Source organism: Perca fluviatilis, chromosome 22, assembly GCF_010015445.1.
Source record: "Perca fluviatilis chromosome 22, GENO_Pfluv_1.0, whole genome shotgun sequence".
NCBI lineage: Eukaryota > Metazoa > Chordata > Actinopteri > Perciformes > Percidae > Perca > Perca fluviatilis.
In genome coordinates this window covers 22,659,260-22,678,532 of record NC_053133.1, presented here as the reverse complement: position 1 = coordinate 22,678,532, position 19,273 = coordinate 22,659,260, and the positions used below count along the sequence as shown (strand labels likewise).

General features: G+C 34.0%; 1 protein-coding gene across 5 annotated transcripts in view; it reads right to left on the bottom strand.

Moving 5' to 3' along the window:
• The window catches only part of dpp6a (dipeptidyl-peptidase 6a), a 255,328-nt gene that overhangs the window by 3,054 nt on the left and 233,001 nt on the right, over nt 1-19,273 (bottom strand). For all 5 annotated transcript variants that reach the window (XM_039789863.1, XM_039789861.1, XM_039789866.1 and 2 more), the window contains 12 exons: nt 19,157-19,248; nt 17,978-18,025; nt 17,743-17,861; nt 15,499-15,570; nt 13,634-13,741; nt 12,831-12,900; nt 11,543-11,737; nt 11,001-11,055; nt 10,353-10,452; nt 9,507-9,565; nt 9,330-9,402; nt 9,146-9,219 (listed from right to left, as the gene is read on the bottom strand). In XM_039789863.1, the coding sequence (XP_039645797.1) occupies nt 9,146-9,219; nt 9,330-9,402; nt 9,507-9,565; nt 10,353-10,452; nt 11,001-11,055; nt 11,543-11,737; nt 12,831-12,900; nt 13,634-13,741; nt 15,499-15,570; nt 17,743-17,861; nt 17,978-18,025; nt 19,157-19,248 (1,065 nt within the window). The remainder of the gene's footprint in view (nt 1-9,145; nt 9,220-9,329; nt 9,403-9,506; nt 9,566-10,352; nt 10,453-11,000; nt 11,056-11,542; nt 11,738-12,830; nt 12,901-13,633; nt 13,742-15,498; nt 15,571-17,742; nt 17,862-17,977; nt 18,026-19,156; nt 19,249-19,273) is intronic.

The window sequence follows — 19,273 nt, the reverse complement described above, 5'->3', positions numbered from 1 at the left end:
AAAAAGTCATAGTATAGCATGTGGAAAAAAAGTACAAAAACTCATACTATAGTATGTGGAAAAAAAGTCAAAAAAAGTCATAGTATAGTATCTGGAAAAAGAATTCATAGTTTAGTATGTGGAAAAAAGTCATAGTATAGATTGTGGAAAAAGAAGTCATAGTTTAGTATGTTGAAAAAAGTCATAAAAAGTCATAGTATAGTATCTCGAAAAAAGTCCAAAAAGTCATAGTATAGTATGTGGAAAAAGAAGTCATAGTTTAGTATGTGGAAAAAAGTCATAGTATAGTATGTGGAAAAAGAAGTCATAGTTTAGTATGTCGAAAAAAGTCATAAAAAGTCATAGTATAGTATCTCGAAAAAAGTCCAAAAAGTCATACTATAGTATGTGGAAAAAAGTCATAGTATAGTATGTGAAAAAATAAGTCATAGTTTATTATGTCAAAAAAAGTCATAGTATAGTATGTCGAAAAAAGTCATAGTATAGTATGTCGAAAAAAAAGTAATAGTGTAGCATGTTGAAAAAAGTCAAAACGTCATAGTATAGCATGTCAAAAAAGTCTTAAAAAGGTCATAGTATAGTATGTCGGAAAAGTCATAAAAAGTCATAGTATAGCATGTCGAAAAATAGCATAGAATGTCGAAAAAAGTCATAATATAGTATGTCGAAAAAAAAGTCATAGTGTAGTATGTGGAAAAAAAGTCAAAAATGTCATAGTATAATAAGTGGAAAAAGAAGTCATAGTGTAGTATGTCAAAAAAAGTCATAGTATAGTATGTGGAAAAAGAAGTCATAGTGTAGTATGTCAAAAAAAGTCATAGTATAGTATGTCGAAAAAAAAGTCATAGTGTATTATGTCAAAAAAAGTCATAGTATAGTATGTGGAAAAAGAAGTCATAGTGTAGTATGTTGAAAAAAGTCATAGTGTAGTATAGCATGTCAAAAAAAGTCATAGTATGTCGAAAAACTCATAAAAAGTCATAGTATAGCATGTCGAAAAAAGTCATAATATAGTATGTCGAGAAAAAAGTCATACTTTAGCCTGTCAAAAAAAAAGTCATAGTATAGTATGTCAAAAAAAAAGTCATAGTGTAGTATGTTGAAAAAAGTCTTAAAAAGTCATAGTGTAGTATGTCAAAAAAAGTCATAGTATAGTATGTGGAAAAAGAAGTCATAGTGTAGTATGTCAAAAAAGTCATAAAAAGTCATATTATAGCATGTCGAAAAATAGCATAAAATGTCGAAAAAAGTCATAGTATAGTATGTCGAAAAAAGTCATAACATATTATGTCGAAAAAAAAGTCATACTTTAGCCTGTCAAAAAAAAAGTCATAGTATAGTATGTGGAAAAAAAAGTCATAGTATAGTATCTCGAAAAAAGTCCAAAAAGTCATAGTATAGCATGTGGAAAAAAAGTACAAAAACTCATACTATAGTATGTGGAAAAAAAGTCAAAAAAAGTCATAGTATAGTATCTGGAAAAAGAATTCATAGTTTAGTATGTGGAAAAAAGTCATAGTATAGATTGTGGAAAAAGAAGTCATAGTTTAGTATGTTGAAAAAAGTCATAAAAAGTGACAGTATAGTATCTCGAAAAAGTCCAAAAAGTCATAGTATAGTATGGAAAAAAGAATCATAGTTTAGTATGTGGAAAAAAGTCATAGTATAGTATGTGGAAAAGAAGTCATAGTTTAGTATGTCGAAAAAAAAGTCATAAAAAGTCATAGTATAGTATCTCGAAAAGTCCAAAAAGTCATACCATAGTATGTGGAAAAAGTCATAGTATAGTATGTGAAAAAATAAGTCATAGTTTATTATGTCAAAAAATATAGTATGTCGTAAAAAAGTCATAGTGATAGTATGTCGAAAAAAAGTAATAGTGTAGCATGTTGAAAAAAGTCAAAACGTCATAGTATAGCATGTCAAAAAGTCTTAAAAGGTCATAGTATAGTATGTCGGAAAAGTCATAAAAAGTCATAGTATAGTACGTGCGAAAAATAGCATAGAATGTCGAAAAAAGTCATAATATAGTATGTCGAAAAAAAGTCATAGTGTAGTATGTGGAAAAAGTAAAAAAATGTCATAGTATAATAAGTGGAAAAGAAGTCATAGTGTAGTATGTCAAAAAAAGTCATAGTATAGTATGTGGAAAAAGAAGTCATAGTGTAGTATGTCAAAAAAAGTCATAGTATAGTATGTCGAAAAAAAAGTCATAGTGTATTATGTCAAAAAAAGTCATAGTATAGTATGTGGAAAAAGAAGTCATAGTGTAGTATGTTGAAAAAAGTCATAGTGTAGTATAGCATGTCAAAAAAGTCATAGTATAGTATGTCGAAAAACTCATAAAAAGTCATAGTATAGCATGTCGAAAAAAGTCATAATATAGTATGTCGAGAAAAAAGTCATACTTTAGCCTGTCAAAAAAAAAGTCATAGTATAGTATGTCAAAAAAAAAGTCATAGTGTAGTATGTTGAAAAAAGTCTTAAAAAGTCATAGTGTAGTATGTCAAAAAAAGTCATAGTATAGTATGTGGAAAAAGAAGTCATAGTAGTATGTCAAAGTGTCATAAAAGTCATATTATAGCATGTCGAAAAATAGCATAAAATGTCGAAAAAAGTCATAGTATAGTATGTCGAAAAAAGTCATAACATATTATGTCGAAAAAAAAGTCATACTTTAGCCTGTCAAAAAAAAAGTCATAGTATAGTATGTCGAAAAAAAAGTCATAGTGTAGTATGTCGAAAAAAGTCTTAAAAAGTCATAGTATAGTATCTCGAAAAAAGTCCAAAAAGTCATAGTATAGTATGTGGAAAAAGAAGTCATAGTATAGTATGTGGAAAAAAAGTCCAAAAAGTCATAGTATAGTATGTTGAAAAAAAGTCATAGCATAGAATGTATGAAAAAAAGTCATAGTGTAGTATGTCGAAAAAAGTAATCAAAAGTCATAGTATAATATCTCAAAAAAAGTCCAAAAAGTCATAGTATAGTATGTTGAAAAAAAGTCATAGCATAGAATGTCGAAAAAAGTCATAATATAGTATGTCGAAAAAAACGTCATAGTGTAGTATGTCGAAAAAAGTAATTAAAAGTCATAGTATAGTATCTCGAAAAAAGTCCAAAAAGTCATAGTATAGTATGTGGAAAAAGAAGTCATAGTATAGTATGTGGAAAAAAAGTCCAAAAAGTCATAGTATAGTATGTGGAAAAAGAAGTCATAGCATAGAATGTATGAAAAAAGTCATAGTGTAGTATGTCGAAAAAAGTAATCAAAAGTCATAGTATAGTATCTCAAAAAAAGTCCAAAAGTCATAGTATAGTATGTTGAAAAAAAGTCATAGCATAAAATGTCGAAAAAAGTCATAATATAGTATGTCGAAAAAAAAGTCATACTTTAGCCTGTCAAAAAAAAAGTAATAGTGTAGTATGTCGAAAAAAGTAATTAAAAGTCATAGCATAGAATGTCGAAAAAAGTCATACTTTTGCCTGTCAAAAAAAGTTTAGTGTAGTATGTCGAAAAGTCATAAAACGTCATAGTATAGTATGTCAAAAAATAAGTCATATTTCAAAAAATAAGTCATATTATGTTGAAGTTATACAAAGTTTATAAAAAGTCAGTGTAGTATGTCCAAAAAGTCAAAAATAGTAATAGTATATGTCGAAAAAAGTTATAGCATAGAATGTCGAAAAAAGTCATAATATAGTATGTCGAAAAAAAAGTCATAGTGTAGTATGTCGAAAAAAGTCATACTTTAGCCTGTCAAAAAAAAAGTAATAGTGTAGTATGTTGAAAAAAGTAATCAAAAGTCATAGTATAGTATCTCGAAAAAAGTCCAAAAAGTCATAGTAAAGTATGTGGGAAAAAAGTCCAAAAAGTCATAGTATAGTAAAGTGGTATGCAAAAGTTTGGGCACCCCTGTAAATTTTCATGATTTTCCTTTATAAATCATTGGTTGTCTTAACGACTACTCAAAGCGCTTTAACATAGTACAGGAACCATTCACACACATTCATACACTGTGGCCGAGGCTGCCGTACAATGTGCCACCTGCCGTACAAGGTGCCACCTGCTCATCAGATAAACATTCACACACATTTACACTCCGACGGCGCAGCATCGGGGGTAACTCGGGGTTCAGTGTCTTGCCCGAGGACACTTTGGCATGGAACTGCAGGGCCAGGGATCGATCCACCAACCTTGCGATTGGCAGGCGACCGCTCTACCACTTAGCCACAGCCGTCCCAAAAGTCTTAAAAAAGTCATAGTATAGTATGTCGAAAAAAGTCATAGTATAGCATGTCGAAAAATAGCATAGAATGTCAAAAAAAGTCATAGTATAGTATGTCGAAAAAAGTCATAATATAGTATGTCGAAAAAAAAGTCATAGTGTAGTATGTCGAAAAAAAGAGTCATAGTGTAGTATGTCGAAAAAAAGAGTCATAGTGTAGTATGTCGAAAAGTCATAAAACGTCATAGTATAGTATGTCAAAAAATAAGTCATATGTCGAAAAAAGTCATAGTATAGTATGTCGAAAAAATAAGTCATATTATGTTGAAGTTATAAAAAGTCAGTGTAGTATGTCCAAAAAGTAAAAAATAGTAATAGTATAATATGTCGAAAATAGCATAGAATGTCGAAAAAAAGTCATAGTATAGTATGTGGAAAAAAGTCATAGTATAGTATGTCGAAAAAAGTCCAAACACTCATAGTATAGCATGTAGAAAAAAAGTCATAGTGTAGTATGTCGAAAAAAGTCATACTTTAGCCGGTCAAAAAAAAGTCATAGTATAGTATCTCAAAAAATAAGTCATATGTCGAAAAAAGTCATAGTATATTATGTCGAAAAATAAGTCATATTATGTTGAAGTCATAAAAAGTCAGTGTAGTATGTCCAAAAAGTCATAAAAAAGTAATAGTATATGTCGAAAAAAGTCATAGAATAGTATGTCGAAAAAAGTCATAAAAAGTCATAGTATAGCATGTCGTAAACTAGCATAGAATGTAGAAAAAAGTCATAATATAGTATGTGGGAAAAAAAAGTCATACTGTACTATGTCGAAAAAAGTCATACTTTAGCCGGTCAAAAAAAGGTCATAGTATAGTATGTCGAAAAAAGTCAAAAAAGTCATAGTATAGTATGGTGAAAAAAAGTCATAGTATAGTATGTCGAAAAAAGTCAAAAAAGTCATAGTATAGCATGTCGAAAAAAGCCATAATATAGTATGTCGAAAAAAGTCATAGTATATAGCATGTCGAAAAAAGTCATAAAAGTCATAGTATAGCATGTCGAAAAATAGCACAGAATGTCGAAAAAAGTCATAATATAGTATGTCGAAAAAAAAGTCAGTGTAGTATGTCGAAAAAAGTCATAAAAAAGTCATAATATAGAATGTTGAAAAAAGTCATAGTATAGTATGTTGAAAAAAGTCATAGTATAGTATGTGGAAAAAAAAGTCATAGTATAGTATTTCAAAAAATAAGTCATATGTCGAAAAAAGTCATAGTATAGTATGTTGAAAAATTAGTCCTATTATGTCAAAGTCATAAAAAGTCAGTGTGTAGTGAACAAAGTCATAAAATTATAGTATAAAATTAAAGCAAAAAAATCATAGCATAGCATGTCAAAAAAAAAAAATCATAGTGTAATATGTTGAAAAATTCATAAAAAGTCATAACATATTGTGTTGAAAAAAATTCACAGTATATATGTTGTGAAAAGTCAAAAAAATAGTATAGTATGTCAAAAAAAGTCATAAAAAAGACATAGCATAGTATGTTGAAAAATGGCATAAAAAGTCATATTATAGTATGTCATAAAAAGTCAGTGTAGTATGTCGAAAAAAAGTCATAATATAGAATGTCGAAAAAGTCATAGTATAGTATGTGAAAAAGGAATTAAAAGTCATAGTATAGTATGTTGAAAAAAGTCATAAAAAGTTTAGTATAGTATATTGAAAAAAGTAAAAAAAAAAGTCGTAGTATAGTACGTCGAAAAAAAAGTCATAGTATAGTATGTCGAAAAATTTGTCATATTATGTCGAAAAAAAGTCATAGTATAGAATGTCAAAAAATTTGTCATATTTTGTCGAAAAAAGTCATAGTATTGTATGTCGAAAAAATTCATAGTGTAGTAGGTCGAAAAAGTCATAAAAAGTCATAGTATAGTATGTCGAAAAAAGTCATAGTATAGTATGTTGAAAAAAGTCATAAAAAGTCATAGTATAGTATGTTGAAAAAAGTAAAAAAAAAAGTCATAGTACAGTATGTCGAAAAATTAGTCATATTAAGTCATAAAAAGTCATAGTAGTATGTCGAAAAAAAAGTTAGTGTAGTATGTCAAAAAAGTCATATTATAGTATGTTATGAAAAGTCATAGTATAGAATGTCGAAAAAAGTCATGGTATAGTATGTCGAAAAAACTAATAAAAAGTCATAGTTTAGCCTGTCGAAAAAAGTCAAAAAAGACATAGAAACAAAGAAATCATAGTATAGTATTTGGAAAAAAATCATAAAAAGTCATAGTATAGTATGTCAAAAAAAACTACTAAAGTAGTTTATTTCGTTTTCTTTTTCTGTTATAACTCTGTCTGTCAAACTGGAGAATAATTTCTGTGGCATTCATTGTTTGTGTTTGTTCATGTTTCACAAAGAGTTTAACCTGAGCCAGACCGACAACAAAGATAGAAATCATATCACATCCATACAGGGATAGTGGTATACAGTTGTTAATACATAATAAAATATATGACACACTGGTATCGGATTGGTACTAGGTATCGGCCGATACGCAAGTTCAGGTATCAGAATCGGTATCGGGAAGCAAAAAATGGTATCGGGCCATCTTTAAAACAAAGTCATAAAAAGTCATAGTATGTCGAAAAAAAAAGTCATTAAAAAGTCATAGTATAGCATGTCGAAAAAAGTCATAATATAGTATGTCAAAAAAAGTTATAGTTTAGCCTGTCGAAAAAGTAATAAAAAGTCTTAGTACATTATGTTGAAAAAATTCATAGTATAGTATGTCGAAAAAAAGTTATTAAAACGTCATAGTATATTAACTACATAGGATAGTATATCATAAAAAGTCATAGTATAGTATGTTGAAAAAAGTACCGGCATAGTATGTCGAAAAAAAGTTACAGCATAGTATATCGAAAAAAGCACTTTTATAGTATGTTGAAAAAAAGTCATCGTATAGTATGTCGAAAAATGTCATAAAAAGTCATAGCACAGTATGTCAGAAAAAAGTTTAAAAAAAAAACTTCATAGTATAGTATGTCGAAAAGTCATAGAATAGTATATCATAAAAAAATCATAGCATACATAGTATGTCGAAAAAATGTCAAAATATAGTATGTCAAAAAAAGTCATCGTATAGTATGTCGAAAAAAGTCTAGTAAATATGTCATAAAAAGTAATTGTATTATTAGAAAAAAGTCACAAATAACTCATAGTACAGTAAGTCATTACAAGTCCTAAAAACATCATTGTGTAGTTTAACATAAAAAGTAAAAGAAAGGTCATAGTATAGTATGTTGAAAAAAGTAAATAAAGTCACAGTATAGTATGTTGTAAAAAGTCATAAAAAAGTCAAATATATTACGTCATTAAAACATGTTGAAAAAAAGTAATAAAAATGTCATAGTATACTATGTCGAAAAAAAGTCATAAAAATGTCATAGTATACTATGTCGAAAAAAAGTAAAAAAACGTCATAGTATAGTATGCCCGAAAAAAAGTAAAAAAGAACTTCATAGTTTACCATGTCAAAAAAAGTCATAATATAGTATGTTGAAAAAAAGTCATAGCATAATATGTCATGAAAAGTCAAAAAAGTAATAGTATGTAGGAAAAACCAATAAAAAGTCATAGAATAGTACGTTGAAAAATGTCAAAGTAATAAAATAGCATGTCGAAATAAGTCATAGTATAGTATGTCGAAAAAATACATTAAAAAATTATAGTACAGTATGTCGAAAAAAATTAAAAAAACGTCATAGTATAGTATGCCCGAAAAAAAGTAAAAAAGAACTTCATAGTTTACCATGTCAAAAAAAGTCATAATATAGTATGTTGAAAAAAAGTCATAGCATAATATGTCATGAAAAGTCAAAAAAGTAATAGTATGTAGGAAAAACCAATAAAAAGTCATAGAATAGTACGTTGAAAAATGTCAAAGTAATAAAATAGCATGTCGAAATAAGTCATAGTATAGTATGTCGAAAAAATACATTAAAAAACTATAGTACAGTATGTCATTAATAGTCATAAAAACAACAGTGTAGTTGATCACAAAAAGTCATCAAAACAATATTATAGTATGTTGAACAAAGTCATCAAAACATCAGTTTGACTGTTGTTGAAAATGGAAAACTTTCCATAAAAAAGTTATTCAATATATCTTTAGGGATTCCTGCATATACCCTGTAGTCATGTGTTCAAGCAGCCTTGTACTGTTGATGATTGTGATGATTATTTTCCATCACTGTCAATAACCCATTTAATCTCTGATGACATCTTAAAATTAGTCTACGATTGCAATTTTATTACAATTGATTACAATTGTAATAAAAAATTATGAATCCTTTGATTTTTCAGTTTACTCATCCTTAAAAGTTATTCAATGTTTGAAAATACTATTGCAAGGTGAAGTCTTCAAAACCAAAAAGGGATGTAATGATGGAAAATAAAAACCTTTTTACCATTAACTTTCTTGGATTGACTAATTAATTAGCCCTACATCAGACTCATAATACATTTGTGGAGTATAAGCGTACCAGTGATATTCTGACTGAGTTATCAAGTTGACATGGGTTGACCTAAAGCCAATTAGAGCTATGAGAAACCAGGTTAATGCATGCGCGTACAGTAACCCGTCTATCGGTCAGTAATAAGCTCCGATGAACACTCAGCTGCAGTACAATGTATCCTAATTGGATTAGTCCTGGTGTTAATACAGGATGCCAAAGAAGGTCTCATAATCTCATTATATGGAATGAAGGCATTGTGAGGGCTAATCCTCTGCCTGCTGTGGGATCCCACTGGGATCACAAAACTCCCAGAGGTTGGAGAATAACTGAACCAGGCAGGGAAATTGGATCAGCAGCGGTTGTAATTACAAAGGGGAGGAAGTAAAACCACATACCTGTAAGGTATAGTTGGCCTTTTCATTGATGAGCTGAGCGATGAATTTTGCTGTATGTTGGAAATGGACCTTTTCTGGGAAAACAATAACAATATATATGCCAAAATGTCAGAGATCTTTTTTGCTTCTGTTAGCTTACATAAAAAAAAAAAAAATAGATGTACACACAACATCCTTGTCCTACCATCAGCTGTTGGATGAATAATAAGAAACTTCTTATCCATGAACTGAGATGCTCTGTGTGCTAAATTCGCCATCTGAGGAGTAATGAGACACACAGTAACACATTAGATCAAATGAGATACTACAATAATTATCACAACTGGAATTTGAACTCTTAACAATTGCAGTTAAATCTTACTGTGTACGCCCTTGGATCAGGTTTAGGCAGCCCAAGATATCGCTCTGAAAATGCAGAAGCTACAGGGGAAAGGTGGTTTCAATTAATGCTTTGCTTTGACATCAAAATCTAATTAAAACTTCATATTAATAACCAGATTGATGAGTCATCTCTAAGTCATTTTGAAGCAAAAAGTACACTTTTTCAGGTTTTTCTTCTCGATATTGAAATATATTCACAAATCTACATCTTCTTTAGTCTTCGAGCGGCTGTGGACTGTCTTCGTTTGCAATTCCAAACTTATATAGTGTCATGGCATGTCTCTCACCCCCTCTGGCAAAAAGCGAGAGAAATCAAATTGATGGGAAATCAGTCACACACGGGGACGCCCAGCTCTTCCTTAATTTGCAGTTTCCTAACTCGGTGCAGCTACAAGAGCACCGTCTCTCGTTTTCCGGCATACACACAATTCTACAATCTCACACATTTCATTCCTTTGGTAGCTGAGGTGAGCCTGGTGTTGTTAACTTTATCTGGCAGTTATCTCTAGGTGTAGCTGCAGCGTCACACTGATAAAGTGAACAAGCTCTTTTTTTTGCTAACACACAGCGCACATACATGTATAACACAGTCACAAAAAAATAACTACGCTGCATGGGTAAAGGTGTACATTTCTAATCTCTTTTTTCCTTTTGAATACTTTTTGATAGCACTGCATGGGCCTAAATGATTGTGCACAGTTACTGTATTTGTTGCTACATGCAGCATAGACTATATATATATATACACACAGTATATATCTACATTATATATACATACACAGACCTGTATACAAATAAAACAAATATCTGCAAACAGACAGCTTACCGTATAACTCAAAGTCTGTGATGGGTGAGAGGACAGCGCCACACTTTACAGGGGATTCCTCGCCACTGACCAGCAGGCTGGTCACATAGCCGCCATACACCTGAGGTACAACAAATGGGCATGTTATCACCAGTGGTGGTATGTAACTAAGTGCACTTACTCAACTACTGTGCTTAAGTACAGATTTAAGGTACTTGCCCATTAATTTCATGCAACTTTATACCTTTATTCCACTGGACCTCAGAGGCAAATATTGTACATATTACTCCACTTTTTTTCTTTTTTGTCTGACAGCTTTAGTTACTCTTCAGATGACAGTTTTTCATCCCATTCCTGTCCAGTAAAAAGCACGTAACTCCAAATATGTTGATTTTGACTGTTTCTGATAAACTGAAGGATGAAGTGTTCCTTTATGCGTTGAGATATTTCTCCTTCTTTTTAAGCTAAAAAACTCTTTAAAAAGCCTCTTGAATCAGCTGGAAAATGCATCGTCACAAAACTCAAAACAGGGCAGTTTTTCTGAAACCATTAAAAGTTGACTTTTTAGAGATATTTGGTTTTTACTAGGACAACAGCGCTACAAACATGGTGATCTTATACAATATGATGAATGGCTGTACACACTATGGCTGTACACACTATTCTTACCTTTCCAAAAGCTCCAACTCTGGTTTTGTCAACGTAGGGTTCTTTCAAAATAAAACTGCAAAAGATTAAAAACATTGGTTCTGGTCAGGAAGAACATTTCTATTTCAACTTTTATATACACTCTCTTACTATATCAACTGTGGCTAATACATACAAGATGCTTTTAGCAGCTGGGTTTACAATAAACTTTAAATGACACTATTACTACTACTATAACTACTACTAGCAATGCTAAATTGATGCTAAATGCTAAATTGACTGATTTGTTGAATAGATATTTAAAGGTTTAAACCACTTATTTTAAACAGATTTTAATTGATTTCCAAATGGGCCAATTCATCCTGATTGATTGGAAAGTGATTGGAAACCCCATTTTGTTTTGAGATAGAGAATGCCAGTGGTGTTTGAACGCACCTTCTATAACAGATGTTTTGTTTAATTTTCAGACAACAGTGAATGCTAGCCCCCAAGTAGCTATTTATTGCATGTTTACTCCAATGTCTGTTAAATCTTTGATAAGACAAGGGGAAAATATCACATACTTGAGTGCTTCCTTCTGATCCTGTTCCTCGTACACCCCCAGTTTTTTCTGGATCCGGTGCAGCAGGTTGGTGCCCTGGAAGCCGCTGCCTCGTCCGTCGCAGCGCACCACGATGGCACCGAAGCTGCTCACCAGCACCGTGGCCCAGTCCATGTGAAACTGCTCCGCCACCATCTGGCCACCAGGTGTCCCATCGCTGCACACAAAGACAACCAGATCAGTGAAATCAGGACTGGTAAATACATCTAAATAAAAATGAACAAGTTGGATATACATGAGCTTGTTTCTCTTTGGGTCCGTGCTGGTACAAAGCATTATCTCCTCATTTGCATGAACATTGCTTTTAAATCATAATTTATGTTTTTGGGTGTGTACTAGGGCTGCAAGTGACGATTTTTTTCATTGTCAATTAATCTTTTGAATATTTCCTCGATTAATCGATTAGTTTTTGGGTCTATAAAATGTCCAAAAAAAGGAAACATGTTGATCAGGGTTTTCCAAAGCCCAGGAAGATGTCTTCAAATGTCTTGATTTGTCCACAACTCAAAAGGTATTCAGTTTACTGTCAGAGGAGTGAAGAAACTAGAGAATATTCACATTTAAGAAGCTGGATCAAAGAATCTTTACTTTCTTTTCATAAACAAAATGACTCAACCCTGATTAATCGGCGATTCATTTAACAGTTGACAACTAATCAAATAATCAATAACTCTTTGCAGTTCTAGTGTGTACTACTTATTCTGGGTATCTGTGAGCTGGCAGTGGGCTGTACTATGCAGGGAAAATACTGCATCATCAGCAGTACAGAGTAGCGATACAAGGATGAAAGAAAGCATGCAGTAGACATAACTTCTTCCAAACATTGAAACTTGATATATTTAAAATACATATTATTATTATTATTATTGCAGATACCCTCTGCTTACTGTCTGATTATTCAGAATCTGTAGGTGATTAAACTGAGTGACAACTGAGAGGCAGGCAGAGCACAAAAGGCCACATTCTGAAAATCTCAGATTTGAGCTGCAGAGTGAAAGACACGCTGATGAAAGAACAAGGTGGACAGAAGGGTAAGTTTCCTCATTCCCAGTGTAATTATTATCAAGCTGAGGTGGATGATAAAGCAGTGTGTCTTTAGATCAATATGCCTGATTAAAACTCTGTCCAGAAAGTCTCCATTGATGGGGACAGCCACGTTGGGTCACCACTGCTTACAGACACATACTTTTTTCTGTGTGTGCACCAAATGTACTGTAGACAAGTGCGTGGAAACATGTGCTCATACATACACGAGCAGGAGCAGTGGATAGTGTCCACTGTCCTGGAAGCCGGCAGGTTTGAGGATCTGCATCGACAAGGCTGTAATGCAGATATAAACAGCTGTTATCCAAAACACAATACAGTAAATCATGGAGGATTATGGAAATTGGGATGTTATGTTTGATCCTTAATTTTTCATAAACACATCTCAAATTACTTTTTTTTTTTATTTGGTGCTTGTAAATGATGAAGTGTGATGTGATAAAAGTATGGAGGAGTGACAATTCTCATCCCCAGCTGCTAGAAAAGGAAGCCAAATTGATGTGTTGCTAAATTATAATGTAATTAAAACATCACAGTTTTCTCTACTTTACAGCATTGAGCCTGAGGGTTGAAACCCTCCTAAAGCCGCCTACACATGATGGGGGGCAAAACCATGGGGAAAGCGGTGCCGCCCCAACTACTACTACTGCTACTACTACTAACTCGAATTTGCCGCTTTGCGCTGCGCTCAAAGTTCAAATTATTTCAACTTTGACCTAGTTGCCACTGACCTTTTGAAAGTGCAACCAATGAGATAACAGCATGTCGTTACGTAGCAACGGAAAATCGCTTCCTTGCCACCCTTGATGACGTTTACCCGCGGTGCGCTTTCCTCTCTGCGCTTTGCTCCACTCCCTACCTAGCGGTGCGCAGAGAGCAAATCGCGTATCATGTGTAGGCGGCTTAAGGTTTTGTGATTTATTTAGTTTTTTATCTGCCAACTATCAGATCATTTATCAGACTTTACTTGTCCATTAATGTGACTGTGGCTCTGAAACCTGATACATACTGTAATCATCCATGTTGATCTCCTTGTACTCCACTGTGGGCATCTGCATGGAGTCCAGAGTCAGCCTCAGGTTCTCGTTGCTCTCCAGTTTATATACTTCTGCAATACCTGTAGACATCACACGAATAACCAATGAGACTGCAGTTAACAAAATTTACTTCATTATTTTTTAGCAGTATTATGGCCAGAGCCTACCTTTCAAACATATACAGTAAATCCAAGTCGTAGTTATGATACTTGGCAACAAGACATGTAACAGTACATCCAAAACTACTTGTTATAGTCTTGGTTTTTAATAGTTCAATAAAATAAATACATTTTTGATAGTTATAACCATGTATGGAGCTGTGCATTCAAATTCATACAAGAAAGCGGTTCCACACAATATCAGAGCCTCTCCTCTTCCAAAACCTTCAGCATGAACTCCAACAAAATACAAAAGCAGACATGACTGCAGCTGAAACTGTGACCTGGATTCGCTTTAGGCAACCCTCGTGCCTCAAGAGGCTGTCCTGAATAGATAACCAGCTGAACTTATTCAACAGCTAAAGCTGGTTTGTGCAACACTAACTTTATCACCCTCAGTTGCCATGACTGCTGGAGTCCAATGGGATGTAGTGAACATTGTGTGTGAGGATTGTTGAGTGTTAAAGCAGCATCCAGGAGGGAAATCCACAAGCAGCTGCCTGTACTGGCAAACTCTGATAAAACCTGACAGGCTGATGGAGGAAGACTTCACTTAACCCTTCTGAGAGGGGAAGCTCTGTCTGGGTTACTGACTGGCGCCATACACAACAATCAGTGTGTTTCTGTATGCATGCATAGACTCATTCTGATATTCCTTTGACTCTATCATCGCTCACTATGTATTACTATGTCTTAGTCACAAGCAATGTTATGTTGTGTAGACTGAAACATCTAAATAACTATTGGATGGATGCCATGACATTTTTGGTTGACACATTCATGTGTTGAGTTCTAATAACTTTTACGATCCCTTACTTTTCCTTGAGCACCATCATCAGGTCAAAATGTGTCCCGTTCTTCAGTTCACTTTCAAATCTAATACCATTCCCATTAGCTGCAGCTGTACTTTGTCTTTAATGCAAATGTCAGCATGCTAAAATGCACAAAATGATAATGCTAACATGCTCATAGCAGGTGAACATGTAAACACTGGCATTGTGAGCATGTTAGCATGCTGATGTTAGCCTTTAGCTCTAGGACAGACCCGCAGAGCTGCTACCGTAGTTGCAGTCTCTTAGCATTGTCCATAATAATGGCATCCTGATTGCATTGCTAAGATGCCACTTTAATAGGAACCTTGTGGATAGAATTGTACACCCCTCAGTGTAGAAAAGCCATTTAAAAAAACAGCAAACTCCCCAGTTTGGAAGGTGAACATTTGGGAAACATTTTTGCCCTTATAAAAAAAAACACTGCTGAACAGCTAAATGCATGAAATAATCTATGGTAATAACATAAAGACTTCTTTTAACATAGTCAGGGCAGCGACATCATTTTGGTAAAAGATGACACAGACTGGCACACACCCACGCACACCGTAGTAATCTAATTACTGTATGCTAATATTGACGTTGTGCAGGTCATAATTTAATGAGGACATCCATTGTGAGGAGTAATGTGATTACTGCCATCATGCTGGACTTGGCTTGTAGACAAACAGTTACTCAGTGCACAGGTGGTCATTCTGCGCTGCAACGGAAACATTTCTGTCCCCTTTCGACAAGGTTGTTTTCAATGTAGCAATTATGCTACGGCGCACAAGGTCACTCATAATGTCTTTAACATAATCCAGAGTCTTGTTAATGCAAATATGTAATTTAGTTGGTGGAAATACTCACTCTCCCTGGCTTGCGTCTCACTTTCTCCGTCTCTCTGCGTCCTGTAAACGGCTACAAATGGGATGTCCCGTCCTGAAGAGAAAATCAGAAAGTCTTATCATCATTTCAAAGACATTAGTGAAACAATCAGGGACATGGTCAGGATTATCTTAACTTCTTGGGTAATTTGTTTTAGACACTAAAGTTGTTACATACAGGTACAAAGCTATAATTTAGTTTTTGTTTGTGGCAAGAGCAAAGTCTGTGTTCATTATCAACACAATGAGTCTCCTCCAGATCTTTTCTCTGTCAGAAAAAGAGACGATTCTTTGCTTATTCGATTTATGTAATCCAGTGGCTGAAATAGCTTTTCCATATCTAGGCCAACAACAGAGGCAAATTCCCGCAAGCTAAAGCCCTAAAAACCCCGGAAATCAGGGGGGTAACGGGACAGCAAATTAAGTGATTGATGCACTTAGCAAATTGGGAACACAGTGCAGGAACATTGTTTTTCCTCCCAATCTCTCTTGTCGTGGTAACTGATCATAGCCTCATCACATAAATACTTCTGGTCAGGCTGCAAGGAGAGAGGGGGATTACAAATGTATGAGGTGCAGGACAATTAACTAACAGTGATTTCTGGGATATTATGGGTTTGATCTGACTTCAGTAAATGATAACTTAGCAAGGTTCAGAGGTGATTGACATAAAAGTATTGGATCAGTGATTAAATATTGAAGCTACTAGGCCTCAAGTCAGACTGAAATCCCAGAAACATGGATCTATTTAATCTTTTGGGCTTTGTTTTTGCAGCAATGCGAAGACAGTGCTACGACATTTTGACAGTTTTCTAATCTGAAACGTGCTTTGCCCATTCTTTCGTTATTGTCATTTCTGGTTCAACATGTAGAGATCAAAGGGTTACACTTTACTTGAAGGTATCTACATAAGAGTGACATGACACTGTAATGAACGTGTCATAAACATTATAAACAAGTCATAAACGTTTATGACATAACGCTTCTTTCATTAAGTGTCATTCGGTTTTTGTCATGACAAGTTATGATTAGGGTTAGAGGATTAGGGTTAGGGTTAGACTGTTTCATGTCACTCTTATGTAGATACCTTCAAGTAAAGTGTTACCGATCAAAGTTGTAAGGAGAGGCACACCAAGATGTAAGTTCTTATTTTTTCGAGAAAAATAATTGACATTAGACACATAATGATCAGGTCTTTTGTTTCCGCACAAAGACACATGCTATCGTTAAATGATTCCACCAGTGAGTACAGACAGAATACTCTATGCAGAAACCATAGAATAAATCTGAATAGTAGCAGTAACCAAATTTACTAAACTACTGTATCAAAGTACAACTGTAACATACATGTACTTTAGTTGAGTATTTCTATTTTATATTACCTTATACTCAGATGAGAATGTACATTTTAATCCATTACATTTACCAGCTAAAGTTACTATTTATTTTTCAAAAATACGATTTGACATACAAAACATATGATCATCTTATAAAATAGGATACATTGTTATATGTATTCAAATACCCAACTGTCAGTGAACCATTTAAAACATAAAAAATAATGAATTAGTTAATTAGTTAATGCATCAACAATTATAATCCAGAAATATAATAACATGGCGCTAACACTACTTGTTGCTAATACTTTTGTACTTTTATATTATTATTAGAAAAAATATTGAATGCAAGACTTTAACTTGGAGTAAAATGGACTATTTTATAGTCTAGTATTGCTACTTTTATCAGTATCGGTAAATTATGTGATTTCTTCCAAAACTGAAGTAAACACATTTGATAGAAATCAAAAAATATAAATCTAATGCAACAATAGAAAGGGAAAGCCTGTCTGTATTAAGCTAAATATTAAGGAGTAATTGAATCTGTAGCTAACATCTTCACCTGTTGCTAGACTGTAAAAGTATTTCCCTTCAACTGATAAGATCACTGCCACCATTTGAAGGAAGGAGGGCAGATATGTGAACTGCAGCATTACATCTGCAGCCTCTAGTTTAAAAACTGTCAAAGCCAGTGCTGCAAAAAAAACCACTTCAAACTGGTTGGCTAATATTACTTTCCTTCTTGAAGAAACCATACTGGACAAGTGGACTCTTGGTTAGACACTTTCGTCACAACGTTGTTAAAATAGAGCCCTATGTGTATCCATAATGTGGATTGTAGATAGTTCAAACGGAGGGGGGGCATGAGTCAGAGATTCAGTGTTGGCTACCTTGGCAGTTGAGCAGGAAGTAGCTCATGTTGTGGCTGAAGGAGCCGCTGATGTAGTCACAGCTGTCGGACAAGGCACACGACAGACAGCGACGGTTGAATGAACCAAAGGTGTCCGCACTATGGAAACAAAGAAGAGGACATCTCACTTTTGTTTTTATCCAAATGAGCAAAATGGAATCCACTTCTAAAACAACTGCAAATTCAGAAAACATAATACAGAGAACAGCCGTTACCTGTACAAATGTCTTCGCTTTGGACCATCCTCAGTGCTCAAGAAGTATCTGCATTAATATAGTGGGAGTGGGGAAGAGAATGTCATGGCAGCAGATTTAAGTTTAGCTGTAAAATGTTTTCACTACTCAGCTTGGGCAAAGGAAAAAAAAAGTACCTGGAACACACAAGCAGGGCCCCACCTACTCACTGAAATAGATGTTTTATAAATGAATAATGGGGGGAGAAGGTAGATGAATCCTTTTAAAACAGAAATAGGCCAAATCCTACCCCTTTGGGAAAGACATTTTTGGGTGAGAGAGTTTATTTAGTCACTTGACTACTGGGAATAATGAGTAACTGTGTGTATATGTGTGTGTGTGTGTCTATGTGTGTGTCTGTGTTTGTAAAAGCAGGTGTGTAGATGTGAGATCATGTTAGTTCGATCACAGTTGCCTTGTGGCCCTGAGTGTGGGTGTGAAATTATCTGGGCATGATGGGGATGAGTCACAATCCTCATGGGTGCCCAGAGACACAGGGCGTTTTTTTTTTACACCGAGCAAATTTAGAAAGGTTTATTGTGTGTCTCTGTGCAAGCTGGTAGAAGAACAGGAGGCTCAACACAACAGACAATACGTTTAATTGCAGTCTCAAAATGTAGCATCAGTGCTATAAACAGATCAGTATCATCTTGACAATAAACAGATTCATTTGCCTGTTGGACAAGAAACAATCTGCTTCAGTGTGCTCTATCCATGGTGCTGAACCATGAAAGACCCAGAAAACCCCTGTATATGAATGTGGGGGTCTCTCTGTCTCTGTCCATGGTGCTGAAACATTCAACCCATTGTCTCTCAGCAAAAGTCCAATTGGTATTTTGTCCTACCCACATTTCCTATTTCCTCACGTGTCACCTCATGTTTCTTCATTAAGACAACTGACAGTTTCATTGTGTTTAGCTAACCTTATAGAGGGTAGAAACCGGTTTCTTTTTTGATGCTATTGCAGGCCAAATCTCTAACAGAATGAAGCAAGCGTTTCCATCCATTTCACTTTTGTTTGCTTATATATATATGCTTAAACAAGGTGTGCCTGCATTACAACAGCTAAAGAAGTATGCTTTACTGTTGTTTTTCTTGCTGTGAGTGTGCAAGGTGATGCTGGTTTGTTTGGGCTACTGATGGTGGTTTGTGCATGCTCACATCAATTGGCTGTCCTCATTATAGGCCAGGACTTGGGTGACATCCCAGTCTCCGGACGTGATGGACTGCAGTGTGTCTGTACTGGTGTTGGGCTTTGGAGACAAACAGAAAAGTAAA